The 18,361-nt window shown below is 32.1% G+C and overlaps 1 protein-coding gene and 1 pseudogene across 1 annotated transcript in view; one reads left to right on the top strand and one right to left on the bottom strand.

The window, feature by feature from the left end:
* Nucleotides 1-5,004: 5,004 nt before the first annotated feature.
* On the bottom strand, nucleotides 5,005-5,977 carry LOC148616423 (uncharacterized; annotated as a pseudogene).
* A 2,818-nt stretch (nucleotides 5,978-8,795) lies between these two features.
* The window catches only part of LOC148616422 (uncharacterized), a 32,994-nt gene continuing 23,428 nt past the window's right edge, over nucleotides 8,796-18,361 (top strand). Inside the window, exons 1-2 of the mRNA XM_088585074.1 lie at nucleotides 8,796-8,933; nucleotides 12,539-12,841. Coding sequence (XP_088441200.1) covers nucleotides 8,882-8,933; nucleotides 12,539-12,841 — 355 coding nt within the window. The 5' untranslated portion in view covers nucleotides 8,796-8,881. The remainder of the gene's footprint in view (nucleotides 8,934-12,538; nucleotides 12,842-18,361) is intronic.

Below are 18,361 nucleotides of genomic sequence, written 5' to 3'. Positions count from 1 at the left end.
GTTTAATTTGAATGTGTTTACTGTGTTGCTAGGTCAGGACTAGACTGTCTAGTAAGATGTTAAACTTATGATAACAATGTATTTGTACAGACTGATTTATGTTTGTTTCGACAAATCGTAGGCATCAAAATTGACGAGTACCAATTGCTAATAATTTTCTCCACTCCTATGATGCAAAGTAACAAGAACTCACTACAACTAAATCAAACCCAAGTTGGCAATATCTTTTAATTTTAGCTTGCATGATACATGACCACTCATTCTAGGTTTGGACAATATCATTCGTATGTAAATTCCCAAGAAGAAGTTTAGAACAAGGTCCTAAGATAAACACGATAAATAAAGTATCTGCATTGTCTTCTTTTCTGTGTAGCACTATTCAAGCTGTTTCGGCATTTGTAGTTCTGTCTTGTCTCTGACCTGATACGTTCTCCTAGAAATTTGAATAATCTCATTTAATTCAAGATAAGGTTCAGGAATAATACAGAAACTTTATCAACATGGATATCTTGTCACTAGAATAAAATTTATCATTTCAAAAGTTCTATGATCGTCGTTAAAGTTATATAGATATATATAAAATACTAACAGCGTGTGCCTTATATTTTGGTTTCAATATAAGAAGTGTTAGCTCAAAATGTCATGTTTTAATTTAGATTTAGATGTACATGTATATATTGCATTTCATATACAAACTATTCTATAGATATGTACAAAATTCCTTGAAGTACTACAGTATCCTTTCTTAGTGATTGTCCTGATGTCTATCCATAATTCAAATAAAATGTTGTATTTAAACCATAAAGACGTCATTTTAACACAAAATTCTGAAGCATCTGAACTCATCAGAGCTAATGTTTTATAGGGTTTCCATGATTTCATTTTGTGATGGACAAATTCAGAAGCTGTATTGCATTCTTAAATTGCCATGCTTTATGACGTTCCACATTAGTCAAAACTAATTTCTCTAGTACGACGCGACAACACAATGTTCTTAACAAGGATGAAAGTTTAATTTCTGAATTGGTCCATTATGAAGGTTCGGCATTAGTTATTGAAGAAAAATGTTAATTTATTCTATTCAGTTTATGTAGCATTCATATCTTGTAGAGTACCCCCATCTGTGCAAATTTGAGGTTTTGAAAAATAAACAGATAAACCCGCTTTTATAAATAAAATTATGTTACCTATATAATTTCAATTAGAAGTTGTGATATATATAAAATAGAAGTAATCAAACAAAAACCAAAAGGAAACCTCTGAGTTAACATATCTTTGTTATTTATGGTATTCGTACCATTGTTCGAACCCAATTTATAATAAAAACAAGTAATACTGCTTTTAAAGTTAGGTGTAGTAGCATTGCATTAATAAACGATTTATTGTTAATGAGGCGTCCAACATATCTAGAGTGGAATTACACAGGATTGCAACATACCTGTGTTGATGTTTTGAAAGCACACATAAAAAAAACCTGTTTTTCATTTTTTTTTCTTCGTCTAGAACTTCTAAGGAACTTTATGGAAAACACATCTTGTCGAAAACATATGTTTCCATATGAACACAGATGTTGCTATTTTTCTTGTCTATTATCAGAAATTTGTGTAAATTATTGCTCAAAATAGCATTTAGTTGACATAGTTGTTTGTGTCATCACATTTAAGTAGATAATATCACAGAAAAATATACTCATTAAAATCAAGTTCTTACTCTTTATTAAATATCTTTAAATACTTATCCCTAACGAACGATTTCCTTTATCAGCTTTTGAACACAAACTTAACAGCAATTAATTTGACGGGTTATACCGAAAAAAAACAGTAAATATAAATGTTTTAAATATTACAATCGAGTCACCGATCGACATTAAATCACGTGATAATGCATTGATGTTAATGAATTTAATGAATGAACGTGGTCGCACGACAACTTATTTCCCCGAATACACAATGACTAACATTCATGGGTTTAACTATGACCGGGGACTGTGTAAACGCTTTGATGCTTTACACCGTCCGTGAGATACCCCAAATGACAGTGAAGGACGTTATGAAACATTCAGTCCGTAATGTATTACAAATATGAGTGCAAACCAGGTCTATCAGTATTGAGTATTGAGCACAAAAACGAAAATTAAATCAAGCATACGAACAGTCAGCTGACTGTCAGCGTCACTCATATCGTGCAAATGATTGGCTAACACTATGTTACGAAATATTGTTTTGGGGATGTTAGTGCTTTTCATATCCACAGTTTAATTATCTCCTACAAGCAATAATGTTCTAGCTTGATAATGAACGAAATGACGGTATTTAATCAGATTTTTGACCAATAAAGAAAATATACTGTTGAATTAATTTAGAAATGCATGTAACAGGAAATCAAACCTTAAATACTGAAATTCTTGAGATTAGCTTTCAAAATGAACAACTATGCGTAATGGAAAGCTGTATGTTGAAACATATTTCCGATGCCCTTCGTAGCTTATCTCCGAAAATATGAAGCAGGTATTACCTAAAGCACCGAGAGCTTGACTATATGTGTACTGTCTGTGCGAGATTTGTCAAAATGATAAAAAAAAACATTATAAAAAGGGTTTTGGAATCGGATGAAAATTTTTGTTTCGCAAGCGCAATATTTCCATTTAAATTTCAACAGCAAGCGAAATCAGTACTTTTATTTGGAAATCTGTCTTGTTAAATTATGGAGAAATTTTACAATTTCAATGAATGAGCAAGGATCTAATGTTTAACTGCTAAACGAGTGACTGTGAAATAAATGTTTTTTCCCCAAAATTTCAACCACATCGCCCTTTTCCCTTTGCGATTTAAATGGTCGATAGCTGTGTATTACTTCTCTATAGTGACAATAAAGCGATTGTATTACAATGATCCAAATTCAGCAAATATGGACATTTTACACATAAAAATAGTTGTATTTACTAATAAAGTACTGTCATTCGTGGAGTATCAATTTTCGTGGAATTCGTGGGTAGGCCAAACAAAGAATATTGTTTCCCAACGAAAAGGATATTTTAGCCCAGCATGCAGGAAAATTCACCACATTCGGCCCTTTAATATCATCATTTTGAATAATTCAGTAATTATTTAATACTCATAATACAAATATAATTAAAAATTTGTTTATCATTACAAATTGATGTAAAGAAATATATTTTGCCAGTCTATATGTTTTACCATGACGGTACTGTAATCTCCCTTTTCATAATTTCAAATAGCCCTTTTTATGTGTTTTTAAAGACATAAAGCCAAAAATGCACAGATATCAGAAAAAATCGTTAATGTTTTTTTTTTTTTTTAAATATCATTATCCTAAAGTAAATCAATAAAAATTCAATGGGGTAAAATGAGTTTCTATTCCTACCGAACCTTAGGAAAACCCCGATGAGACCATTATTTTTCGTGAAGATTACTTTTGTCAGTAGTTTTCACATTTAAATAATAAACGGTTTCTTCAATAAAGAGGTATCAAGAGAAAAAATACCCAAAAGTTGAAAGTAGAAATATACAAGTTCGACTGTCAAACGTCAAGGTCATAGTCAAGGTTCCAAATATTGATGCAATGTCATGTTTTCCCTTAATAATAAAACTTTTAGGAATGGGTATTGAATTTTAATGGTATATATGTGTACCACATGTTTAAAATGAATTACAGAATTCAAGGTTGAAGGTCAAGGTCAATTTTTTTCCAAATATCTGCACATCAAGATAAGCTTTTTTTGTCATGCACGAAACCTAGCTATATTTTGTTTTTAACGTATAAACAATCCGTGGCATACAGGTCAAACGAAATGCTGAATATATTCCTTTTACTGCTTTAAAGAGACAAATCCCTTACCTATCTCTTGTGTTAAATTATTTGATAAGGTTGACAAGTTTCGAAGCGTCAATTTTTCTGCATTACTGTCAGCATCTTCCAAAACAAGAGCTGTTTTTTCAATAGATGAGAGATTTGAATGATGGATTTGAATGCTCTAACATGTCACCCTCTCCTGGACAAATGGCTTCCCACACAGCAGCCATGCATTGCAAGGATTTTGTAGCACATCTTTCGAGTTATTTTTAATGAGTCTAACTAATGAGTGAGATGTTTTGATTACTGTGGCTACATCAGACGTGGCTAGAAATTTTTAGGCTTTCCAATATTACCTTGACACAACTGATCCTTGACTGTCAATAAACGTGTCTGCCTCTGTACTTGCTGTTTAGTAGACTTGACTACTCATACTCTTTAAGCAAATGAAAGGTTAATTAATCTCACTGCACACGCCATCAAAACTAATGAAATGTTTCTGTTTAAATTTCAAATATATTTTTGAAAGCATTTTTTTTATGTTTCAGCGTAAGGTATGTTTGTATTGTACGATGCAGTTGTGGGGAAGAGAAAATGATAATGTGTCGATGGTATACCCTGATTATTATTTAAGGTCATCTTCATGCATAATTTATACAATTGTGTAACATGTATAGGTCACAGTTACTTAACTTAATCCTGTTTTAGTAGCCCTCTTTAGCTTGTTGTAACATGAATCTTCTTGTTTCCTTTGATCTTTTTATGGAATAACATGGAGACGACAAGCATGTACCAAAATGTATGCTCTAAATTGAAGCAACCAAATAATATTGCATGAAAGGTCACATTGGCCTATATAATGCAATGAGGAAACAGCCATGAAATAACCAAAACACTAAAACCAATATTGCATGGGTAAGCTCCGCCTCTTTGGGAAAAGATTACGCCTACAAAAAAGCACACATACAAATGTCAATTTTATTAGGTTTCATATAATAAAATACAAATCTTTAAATCTCTGCAGGTTTTCTTTGCCAGACACAGAACAAAAAATATAATGTCTACTCATTAATTTAAAGATAGAACCGAAAAAAATACACATTTCTTTACTTTTGAAATATATTAGCAAAAAAAAAACAACCCCCAAAATGAACATAATGTATCGAAATGAAATTTTGCTCAAATACAGAGCTAAAAGTTAGTGAAAGTTGAAGTTGCAATTTGAAAGTAGCGCAATAATCCACATATTATGCTATAGAGTGATTTTGGGGGATATTCCTCGCCTTTCTTGTTACGCACTTCAATCACGAAACGTTGTAGCCAGTGGTTCATTTCGGCAGCTTCAAGCATGTGTATGTCAGCAATATTATCGCCATGTTTAGATCTTGCGATTCTCCATTCATTAAAAACACCAATAGACCACTTTCTGTTCTTTTGGTGTTTGCGTTCGTTTGAGACGATATCAGCTTTTCTATATCCTCATCTGAAACGGGTGCGATGAAACGCTCCGGTTCGACATTCTCATATTTGAAGTCGGTTAGTAAGAAATCTCCAAGCCCAAACGTGCCCAAGTGGTAATAATCCACAGCTTGCGAAACACTCATGTCATAAAATGGTTCAATATTTTGATGAATTTGCGACAATTTAATATTCTCCTCTATTGTTGCCGACGCATCTGCTAATGATATATCATCCTCGACATCTTGAAGAACCTGCAAAACAGTAAACAATCGTTTTAAAAAAATGGAATATCTATATTTCCAAAAATTAAGGGCCAATATAGGGCATATAAATGACATCACATCGGAGAAAAATTTTACCGATTTCCGATCAAAAGCACAGGTATTTTGGGCATGGACCCCCCCCCCCCTTTTTGGGTCTCAAGGTAAAACAATAAAATCTTTTCACTTGCGGATCGTGTGGATAGTAGAAAAGGTATTGTAATCGACTGGTTATGGAGTTTTGAGACTTGTTATATGCCTACATATTGTAGAAAATTGTAAATATGGAAAAATAAATAGATTTTTTTTACATTTGGGCAAAAAAAGGGGGTCCATGCCCCGAATAGTTGTGTTTAAAAAATACACACCTGAGAGAGAACCAAATCATCGCTTTCTACATTTTCAATGTCAAGCCAATCTGGTAGAGAGAATGCATCTGCCATACTGCCTACTGTGTGGGTTATTAGATTTTCCCGCCATACGTTATTTTTTTCTGCACGGACTGTCATGGGCGTGTCATTCATGTTACAAATCATTTATAATCATTTCCTCGTTAGCCAAATAAACTTCTCACGCTGCGCGTTCTAATAACTCGGAATACTATGCTATAAATATAACTTTTTATATAAGAGCAATAGTTGGTCTCACTTTGACCTAACAATTCGTGGGGAATATCCTGTTCATACAAGGTATTTGTAAAAGCGTAGAGATACATGTACATGCATATGTACAGTCCTAGGCATCATATGGGATAGAATACACACACATTGCTGATGTGTCTCTCAATGCTGACAAAGCACGTTTTGTTTTAATTATTGTTGTTTGAAAACCTCATGATCGATTGCCTAAAATTGGTCTCAGTAATTAACAAATTTGGTGTGCTACTCAAGATCATATTGGTTTACTCTTACTACAAAATGTCAATTTCCACATAGCCAACATTGTTACTTCTCACTAAACCAAAATATGTAAAGGAACTAATCAAATTGTAATGTCATTTTGAATATTTATCATTTCTGTGTACATTTATGTTTCAATACTAATATCAGTTAGTTCATAATACCTTAGGAAATATAAAAATGATTTAATAGACATACATAATGTACATTGTAAATGTGCACTGGTGTCAATACAAGTTTTAATTTCTTCTCTCTTCATTGTGCGCCTGGCGAATATGTGAGTGGAGTCACATTGTCTCCATGTGCATCCAAGTAGAACTTACATCAGTTTTCCATGCCAAAATATTTAATATGATTCTTGAAATTTTATAACATTTCTGTTACATTCAGAAATCATATAACAAGAAAATTTAAAGTTATGCCCTCGTCTTTTTGGAGTTCTCCTACACTAACTATATTTCTTGTTCATCTAAACATGATGCATAACCTTCATATAAAGTTTAATCAGAATTGCTTGAGCGGATCATGGATTTTCTCATTTTGCACCATGCGAGATACTTAATCTTCAGACTAGCTAGTTCAGCAGCTTTCCGAAGTTTAAAAAAAATATATGTTCTTAAAGATAGAAATAAAAGATTTGATTACTAATTAAAATTAATATACACACAGTGTATAAATTTCAGGTAAGCCCCGTTCTCATGAAAGAATTTGCACATATGTAAATTTATTTCCCTTTATGTATATCAACAAATGCAGATTTGTCCTTGTGAATGCATTTACCATGTGTATAAATTTGCACCATATGTAATTTAGCATGTTCAGGAAAAGTACAACTTTACTAATGGGTGTGTGCAAATGTATTTGAATGTGTATTTATCTAAATTCATTTACATGTGAACATATCGCAAAATTTGCATACCTCGGTTATTTTCTACAAAAAGGAGGAAATCTGCACAATTAAAAAGAAGGGAAACTGTTAAGCCTTATAAATAGTCTAAAGTTATTACTGTACTGCAGCATATTGGTCACTTGAAATGCCACTGGAAAGGAAAGTTAGATTGAAGAGATGATGAGTTCATGCATCGAAAAGATGAAGCCAATCTTTCACTTTCAAAGTTTTTATGATGCAGTCAAATTTTGGGATGTGCTCAAGGCCACTAATTTTGTTTTGTATTTATTTAAATTTTCATTTGAAAATATTTAGAACTTTCTATAATCATGTGCTATGATTTTTAAAATACCAACCCTATGCCGGTGTTGTGCAATCATTTTCTTTACACATATATAAATAAAGCATTCAGAAGTGGCTTGTATTCGTGCAAATGCTTTGCTATACTTCCGATATGATCATAAACCAAGATGCACATCTTAATGAACTTCGTTCTTGGGTAGTAATAGCTATTTTCCCTTTCTAGCCCAAAAGAAGTGTAAGCATATATGCTGCAGTATTCTAAAGCAAACAAAATATGTGTGTTTCAAGTATTACACCTTTAAAAACAGGGTAGGTAGGTTGGGATTTTTTTTAAATTGGATGTGTTGGGTAATAAGAAACACATACCTTTTTTGTTTTAATTTGGCCTAAAAACCTAGGTAAAGGCTTGGCTTCATGTGTACTTCCTCGGACGCTCGATAAAAGCAGTATTACTGCATCAATGTTTTGATTTCTACGTGAATAATGTACTTCTCCGCATGTACTGTTACGTGTGTACTGTGACCAACTATATGGGGTGAACTGCAGGTTAAATGTATTTGGAATGTTGATACCTCAAACGCCTACCCTGTAGCATATGGCGGCCAATTGGTCTTATATTCACAGCTTAAGTAATTAACTCAAATGTTCAATGGTAATAATCAATAAAAATAAAGTATCGGATCCCTGTCCCCAAATTCTGGTTTCACTACACCTTATATTTCCCAAACATACCACATCCAATTTAGCCCTGTAAATTGGGATCTTACTTGAAATTCAATCGGTGTTTGGAATTATGTAATATGATGTCATCTCAAAATTTAGAGATAAATACTTGAACAAAAAAACTGCTTTTACAAACCATTTTTCCTATATGGTACTATAAATCATACATTCTTTTTTAGCCTAAGGGACTCCTCCTTTTTGCCATTCATTATCAAAAGCACCATGCATTTCGGCATCTTCTTAATTTTCAAAAAATATCTAATTATGTCTGTGCCGACTATTTACCAGTAGAAAAGCTAAAATAACTTCAGTCCTACTGTAGAATTTGAGCCCTCACTTGATAAATGTAATGAAAACCGTATAAAGCCCTGATAATTACCTTTGTAACTCATATCAAACATGATATGTGTTGTGTTAGCAGGTGAATCCTGTCTACCTTAAAATAGATTTAGAAAATATTTAAAGAAGTGTTTTTATGTTCTAATATTAGCAACAAATCATCAATCAGGAAGTAAACATTTTTAATCGACATTATGGATGTAACTAGACTGATGTTTTTTGTGTTGTGTACTTCGGGCCAATGGTGTAAGATGATTGAAATTTGATATGTTTAAGATTTATTACAGTAATACGTGTCTAATTCGAAACCCTTCAGACTGGAGATCTTAATCATTTAAGACAGGTGCTTCATTTATACAGGTTAAACACATATAATTGATACAAAAGTGTTTCACTCAAAACATGTTTTTGTTTTAATCCGGGTTTGATTTAGACAGGTTTTACTCTATATTATAATGTGAATTTGAAGATACAAAATTTAGGAATTATATATCAATAATGTTTTAGTGTATTTTGATGTATATCAGACTGATTCTGACCTTGTCTCACTGCAAGGTTTCATCATCGCGTGAGGGTGTTAAAAACATCATATACGTTGGAATACGTTATCACATGTCGAAGAATTTAAATCAATTGTTTTGGTGAACGCTTCATAAAGTCAGACTAACGAAATACAACACGCGTGAAACTTATCTGTAGCGTATATATAAAAGGTGTAGCAGTGTAAGATGATGTGTTCAATAAGTTTCTCTATATCACTTGAGGAATGCAAAAAGCATAATGTTCGTTAACATACATCCAAAGTATCCATGACTTGTTTTACAAAATCTTGTTGTCAGATTCCAAATCAGTTTAATTTTGCACTGGAAGGACATAATGATATTCAACGCAACAGGTTTTGGGGATACTATACTTTGGACCCTTGCAGTGTCGGTCCGGTTTATATACTTGGATCGTCATGGTTTATCCATCTGCACCATGAAAACTATTTATTCAACGGGTCATAGTTTTCCTTTCCTCGTTTGTCTACCCCGGACTGGACTTTTTATGAGCTACTCGGCGACTAGAGAAGCAGAGGACGCTTACCCTACCGGTGCACCTAGTCCATGCTCCCAGTTTTTAGTGGAGTCCGAGTTGATCATTTGCTTTTGTTATTTTGTATGTATGATTTTAGTTACTTTATGTTTTTTGTTGTGTATGTCCGTTTTCCATTTCTGGTCTTTGTCCCTGGATTACATTCTTTTGATTACCGCTATAACCTTGGTTCCCTTGATTTCTCTTGGATATTTAATGTTACTGTACTATCCATCATATTATTACATATAAGCTGTTGTATCAATATTTTATGTTATTTAGCCACACTCTTCCTAATATCGTAATAAATGAATATCAATTCAACCATAATTAACTACAAATATTTTGGTGTTTGTACGCTTGAAAACAATATACAGACGCAAACTACCTTTAATGATATCAAATAAGACAGAAATACATTTTAATTTCGAGTCCTGATCAATCAACTATCATTCGACGACGATGATGCAAACAGAAAGATAAGAGTACTGAAAAAAAAATGTATATTTGTAAAGTCCGTACGTCTAGTCAGTTTTCCGAATAGTATCTAATATAGGTTGTATTGATCACTATACGGCCCCGAAATAGTCAGTAAAAAAACGGCATTATGTCTTTTTCTATTAATATGAAATTAGATAAAAGTGTCATATTTCGGGTTTAAACCTTTTGAAATAAATTTCGGCTAAAAGATATAATTTGATTGGATGCTTCATTTAGTATCTTATTCAATGGACATAACTACATGAGGACACGCCCCTCTACGGAACTTTTCTTTTTTATCGATCCAGACAAACATCTAAATATTTTACACGATTAAGGTAAAACAAAATGACGGACATCGGTATTCGATGAAACAAATAGCAAAATCTGTTATTCATTATTCAACCTATATTAGATACTATTATAAGTAAATAAAAAAAAAACCATTATTTCACTTATGCAAATAAAACAAACAGAAAAACAAACACACGAAAAAAAGCATCTTGAAAACCGTCTTTAATAGTATAGTAAGCATGGGGATACGCAACAGGACTTTCATGAGTTTGGTGTTTTGGTTCATGAGACACTTAAAATGCTTGAAGAGCTCTGTGAGATAGATACATAACTAGTTCATTCGAATCCCTTGCAGTGAATGTACCAATTGGAATGGAAATTAAAACTTCAAAATCGAATCAGGATTCAAAGGATCAATAGAGTGTCAGTTAAGGACAACCAGGCCCTGGAAAACAGCAGTCCTCAATCAATCCAAAAAATATATAACGGGCTATTAAAACATGTGGAAGTACATACAATGTGCAATTACATTTCAAAAAGTTGAAAATGCATTTTACATTTTAAAGGATAACAATAACAATAGAAAATGTACTTACAGAGAAAAAAGTTCTTAATTCTGAATAACTCTTCAGCCACGATCGATGCTTACACTACTTGAACAACAAAAAGCGTCGAAAATTTTCAATTTTCAAAATTCATGGCAGACATTTCACCAAATACTGGATGTCTAAAGTCATTCACAATCCACTGTCGGAGCCAGGGCAATTCAAGGCATGAATGAAGCCGGCAATGAGTTGCGTCAATTTACGTAAATAAGATCCGTGAGATGGACAATTTGGGGAATCGTATTTGTTCTACTGAAATTAAGAAGGTTTAAGAGACACTCTCTTTAGAATTTCATCTCATCGTACCGTTAAATGTGTCAAACTGAACTGCTCTTATCACATCTGCGGTTCCAAGAACTATTCAATGGCGGTGGGTCTTTTTTCCTATAACGATTTGTCAAGTGGATTTAACTCTTAACTCAATCTTGAATACCTGTACATCGCAATGCACATGCTAGAATTGAGAAGCGAAATTTTCGGCAACTATGTTGTGCAGATATTACTAGCAATATGACATAGTATTCATTGTTGTTTACTTCTTGTTGTTTGTTACGCAATGCAATGAATAGGTACTGTTTTGATCTAAAATTTGTTTGTTCAATGACAAAAGCCAGTACTTTCTCATTTTCACCACAAAAATGGGTACATACAACAAACTTGCCCGTTATGAAAGTCAATAAACAGCAACTCTCTAAATATTTAGTAAGGTTTACTGTTTAGATAAAGACAGTAATGTAAATTAATCCCACTGAATTTTCTATGAAAACATTAGTATTTGCAGTTCCTATTTCAAGCAAACATCGTTGAAAACTATGACTTCATTTAAATGTAAGTTCTATGACCAAAATAAATGTTTTTTTACGTCATTAATGTAAACATAATTATTAACACTTTCAAATTGTTCTAATGTACATTATAGGACTTATAGAAAACAATGTGTGGGATGCATGGTTCTTAAATTGATTATAATATAGTATTATTTATTTTTGTGTGTTTGCTGCATACAATTAACCTCTTTTGGTGTTCATTACTTCAGAACTATCACAAACAAAATTTATTATATTCCCCTTTTAACAACATTTATAAGTGTTTCAAGGTTTAAAAAAAATGAGTTGTTACTGTGTTATGGTATATATTTTATTTTATTTTAATTGGTATTATACTATAAAAAAAATACTTCTTAAACACTTTAAAATGTTACATTCATATTTGAATGTTAGCACACCAACCGAAATTTGTGTGGTTTATGTAAATCGTTCAGAAAATATACGACGATATATTATGGGGCGACTATACAAATTTATGTTTTTATCTACAAATCACCTGACTTTTGACAAATAATACAATCAATTCCTACAACGAAAATAGTCAAATCAATACTCAATTTGTATTTTTTAGATTTTACCAAAGCAGTGACAATCCTTATTAATGTCGGATCAAATGTACAGTTAACATGTCCTTATGTTGGAAGCAATAATAACTTCATATCCTGGTTCACAAAAGGGACACAACTTTCATTTGAAACAACAATTTCAACGAATATATCTCCAAACCTGAAGTCAAGACTAAGTATTACAGGTGACCAGTCTGTTGGAGAGTACCATCTGACAATATCTAATGTGACAAAGGCTGATGAAGGAGATTATGAGTGCGGACAAACAATTAGCAGTCTTCCAAGCCAGAAACAGTTGGTTGTTATAGGTAATAAATTATTCAACAAAAGATATGTTTAGGTCAAGGTAAATTTAGGCATGTGTTTATAAGTTTGTCAATAAAAAGAGGATGCCAGTGACATATCATACTTAGGTTTCAACATAGTTCACCAAGGATTCAAAGGAGATATATGTCTTTGATTTCTAGAAATATTTACACAAAAACATATCGAAAAAATGGGAGTAGCTATATACCACGTACTCTGATTAAAGTCTAAAGAACTACAGGTCATTGTCCCTGGATAATATTCTTTTGATTTCTCTCTGTGGATCCGCTCAGTGTTTAAAGCAATATTTATCACCTTTTACAGAAAAAAAACTGATCGCTGCTGATTTATTTTTTCACAACCGGAATCGCACGGTACTATGCCAAAAGAGGTATAGGGATTAATTCATGGGGTAATTACTTGAACAATTAAAGAACTGTAGATTTGGTAACAATCCATCACTTCAGTCAAAACTTCAGAAAGATGTATGGATCTCTGCAATTTGGATTTTACAAACCTGTCTTATAAAGAATCACTAGATACCACTTGCTTATGGTACATAATACTTATCATGACTTGTACCAACTTTACAACTTATGGCTTGATAATGCAATATGTATAGATTTCCTCTGAGATATAAAAGATAGTACATGCTATTGTTGACAAATCAATACTCATTTTCCTTTATTTCTCTTCATTTTTATTTAATTGTGTTTTAGAAAATTACACATCAAATATTTCCAAGTAAATAAATGATTACATGTGTTGTGTGTCATACAGTTTGTTAAAATTTTAGTTGCGAATGTTTTTGAACACATTGTTCCATATGTAGCTTACATTTGTTTGACTTTTCCAAAAGTTTAATTTCTTGATTTAATGTGCAGAATTTAAATCAGTGTTTTACTTTTCTAACATTCGTTTTCTAATCATTGTAATTTGAGGTTCAAAATTTAGCAGGTGAAATTGTTTAAAGACGAAGACCATGTTATTGTGCAAGTCATAAATATCGAAACTAGTCTTTCAATGTTCATGAAAATTAAATTGAAACAAAATTATTTCCTTTTCTTCACTAATTAATCCCGATTTAAAATTAGGCAATTTAAATTTGACGCGTCTATGGGCGCCACCATGATCGGTTGAGTTGTGACATCACGAAGTCGGTTTGTAAAGTGAAAGTAAATAGATACATATAATTGATTACGATGTCCGATGAAATCTCATATTTGGGACCATTCCCCCATAAATTACAACCCAAAATAAACAGAAGGAGAGATTGAGGCACAACATGTAAGCAAATGTCAACATTGACGAACAGCGGGATTTGTTGCCATAAGACTAGTATGTCATAGGAAAATCTACTTCCAAAATATTACCGATCAAACACTTTTAGAATATTCTCTTCTATCATTCCTGCAATTATAAGCTTCTACCCCGGACTTGACTTGCTATGAGCAACTCTGCGTGTGTCTCTAGAAAAGCAGAGGACGCTTATCCTACCGGTGCACCTGGTCTATGCTCCCAGTTTTTAGTGGAGTCCGATTTGCTCATTTGCTTTTTTTACTTTGTATGTATGATTTTAGTTACTTTATGTTCTTTGTTGTGTATGTCTGCTTTCGATGTCTGGTCTTTGTCCCTGGATTGCATTCTTTTGATTATCAATATAACCTTGGTTCCCTTGATTACTCTTGACAAGACAACATATTTTGATGATTAGATAAACAGGATCGAAGAAATATTTACGGAATTTTCTTTGTTTACTTATTATTTGCAGTATTTGTATCAGTACCAATCCGACCTAGTGACGTCACGAGCCAATCGGAAGCTATCGGTTAAAATCGATAAAGTCCGCTATGATCTTCCTTCAGATAGGAGAGCTCTGCAAGATGGCTATTTACATATATTTAAAAGATTTCGAACTGTTCATAGCCTTGAGCATTTTATAAAAATCGCATTTAATGGATTTAATGCATTAAAGGTTATTTTTTTACGTAGGTATGAATTATCACAAGAGCCGAACTTAATACAAAGATGGTCTTTCCCTTTAATTTCAACTCTTGAAGTGCATTGATTTGTTAGATGTAATTGTGTTGTTAGGTTTTATGGTATACCGGTGTCCTTCCGTCCACACTTTGTTCCCACTTCGCACAATAATTTTATGAAACTTAGGTGATATTTTTCTGTTTCTTTAATGATTGGCGTGATCATAAGATTTTTATGATTTTCCATTTTTTTCATTTTCGAGTTCTGTAACTTCATTGTAAAATTGGATGATTTCTGCTTCTGACTTTAACTTAAAAACACGTGCAGCGATTGTAGAGAAACCTTTGTGATTTGTTTTTGTTTTTGATATTGTTTTTGTTATCTTTAATTGAAGAAAGGTACATGTCATTTTTTTAATGTATGTAATTCTTGTGTGGGTCTTTTCATTCAAATATATATAAGGGGAAAACGGTAAGTTTTCATATTGCAACTCAATAATGGTTGAAGTTATTTTTATCTAATTTTATTGAATTGTTTCTTTAACTGATGACAGCTCCCTTAATTTTATTTTATGAATATTGAATTTTCATATTTTACGAGACTGTTTTCATAAAAAAAAGGGATGATTTCCCATATGTTAATAAAAATCTGAAAACGGTTTATGTAATTTTGTATAAACTTGTATAAACTGAGAAAATCATAATTATTATTGTAAGCTACCGTTTGAATTTTATATACTTTTGAATTCCACTTCGAGTTATGAGACTTAATCCAAAGTACACTTATTTCCGGCTTTGGACTATAATCCAAAACTCCTCCCAAAAATTGCCACATCAGTGTGAATTGTTTATTTTTTTTTTCATTGTTGATTGTTTTATCATACCACAAATATACAGAAAGAAAACTATGAGATCTTTAGAAAATATTTCAATTACAATCAAAATTCAAAGGTGTATCAAGCTTGAACTTCGTATCCATATTTGCCATATCTATTCACAGTTCAACCTATGCTGCAAATTTGGCAGCGCTGTCTGAAATTATAAGCTTAAGGTGTTTAGACAATGAAAGATAGTGTCGGATTTCTAAGTTATAAATTCTATAACCACAATTATTATTTTTAGAAACCTATGCTATGTCAAAAATAATTATAAGCAAAGTTAGGAGATGTGTTAAGCTTGAATGAATTCATATCAAACTGCTACTTGGTAAGATTTTGTTTTGGAAGGTACATTCACATCTCTTGCAATCAAAAGCCTTAGCTGAGCAAGTCTGTATATTTTATATTTGCAATTATATCCACCGAGATCAAGTTCGTTGGATATTCGATGTTCGATATTCGATATTCAAACTTTTTAATATCAAACTGAATCTCAAACGGTAAAATTGTACCGTTTGATATTCGTTTGGTATTCATTTTTTGCTACTTTTACGAATGCAAACTCTAAATGAATATCAAATGAATATCAAATGGTTATCTTTTTTTTCTGTTCGATATTAGTTTGACATTCGATTTCGGTTTATCTTTTGAATATAGAATGGATTTGAAAATCAAAATTAATATCAAACAGGATTTTTTTTCTGTTCGATATTCGTTTGATATTCGTTTCCGGTTTATGTATTGAATATAGAATGGATTTGAATATCAAACAGGATTTTTGTTCTGTTCGATATTCGTTTGATATTCATTTCCGGTTTATATATTGAATATAGAACGGATATGAATATCAAACTGAATATCAAACGGGATTTTTTTCTGTTCTGTATTCGTTTGACATTCGATTCCGGTTTATATTTTGAATATAGAACGGATTTGAATATCAAAATGAATATCAAACATAATTTATTTCTGTTCGATATTCGTTTGACATTCGTTTCCGAGTTAAATATTAAATATAGAATGGATTTGAATATCAAACAGAATATCAAACAGGAGTTTGGTCTGATCGTATTCGTTTGACATTCGTTTCCGGTATATATATTGTCAGATTTCTGCCTAAACCTTGTTCATAAAGTATGTTTCTTTTTTGTTGATTTGATGTTCCTAGTGTATAGCTGGAGGTGAAAAACTCAAAGCTGTACAATATTTTCCACACTGGTCTATATTTCATACATAGCACCCCAGAAAAAAGTGGAATTTCAATGAAAAATACCATAGAAATCATATTTTGTATTTAAATTTCAGAAAATAGAGAATAAAGGGCCGCAATCTTCATATTTCATGTAGATGTACTGAATTCTTGAAAATAAACATCAAATTATTCCCAGCAAACACTAGCAAATAACATTTCGAATACCCAGGCAAGCCCTTATTAGGCACGAGACTACAATTAATTTTCAAGTGCATTTCAATATGCACATTTGAGCAGATTAAAAAGAATTCCACTGGCGCAACCTGAATAAAACTTCCCTGACCTAAAGATATGTACTAACAGGATTTTATATATAAATTGTAGGAAATATTACCATCATTTTCTGAAATTAATACATATAACCCGGAGATGGGGTAAACATGACAAATGAACCGAGTTATAAGTCCTTAATTTTAACCTTCTTCCACTGAACCAAATCACAACTTTAATCAGAATTGATTAATGAAAAAAAATCCTATGTAATTTTAATCAATTTCCTACCAATTAAATGCAAAACTTCAGCAAATAATTTTCCAGTAAAAACATGAAGAAATGTGGAAGATACCTACTACCAAAGTTGGAATTATATTCGTGTACAACGAAAACCAAGGGGAATTAATTATGTTCTCGTACGTGAATATCAAACAGGTTTTTTTCTGTTCGATGTTCGTTTGACATTCGTTTTCGGTTTTACATATTAAATATAAAAACTGAATAAAACTTCACCAATATGGAAATATTTAAAAAGCAGATTTCTATAAGAGTGCTAGAAAAATTCACCATCAGATTTGGTGAAGAAGTGTCCTCTAAATAGCCCAAAATCAAATATTTGATAGATTTTCTCAATTTCGTTTCTTTATTTCAATTGCAGTGCATGTTTCTGACGTACAGAACACTATCTGATTGAAGTCAGAAATATGTGTTTTAATACATGTCACTGCAGTATTAGAGCATTTTCAACCGGTGCAGGGGTACTTATATAAAAACTCATTTTTAGAAGCTACTTCCAAAGTGTTCTAAACATATTAAATGTACTTTAAAAACAACCAGAGGTAGTCTTTTAGAGTAAACTATCAGATGAGGAAATTAAAATTAATGCAGGACCAGGGTTGTAAAACTGTGGGTTTTGGTAAATATGCCATTTACAGTAATATTTCACCACTACAGCCACAAAATAGTGAAAAAAAAATATTTTAAAATGCATGTTTTGATGCTTATGTGGTACTTATGAACTCAACTGGATTTTTCTTAATCATAACAGGCCAGGTTTTGTTTCGGTTTGAGGCTATTTAGTGTATGACCGGCTCCAATTTGCAATTACTCTGCAGGACTTTAAGTGGCAAATTTATTCAAAATATATGTAAAAGAATGGGAAATCATTTTTTTTTACATTTTACAGCCACTTCTCTCTCA

The sequence above is a fragment of the Perna viridis genome, chromosome 5, assembly GCF_037379345.1.
Source record: "Perna viridis isolate PV_CMFRI_1.1 ecotype Kerala chromosome 5, ASM3737934v1, whole genome shotgun sequence".
NCBI lineage: Eukaryota > Metazoa > Mollusca > Bivalvia > Mytilida > Mytilidae > Perna > Perna viridis.
Note: the sequence above shows the minus strand (reverse complement) of the source record. Positions and strands in the feature narration are given on the sequence as shown.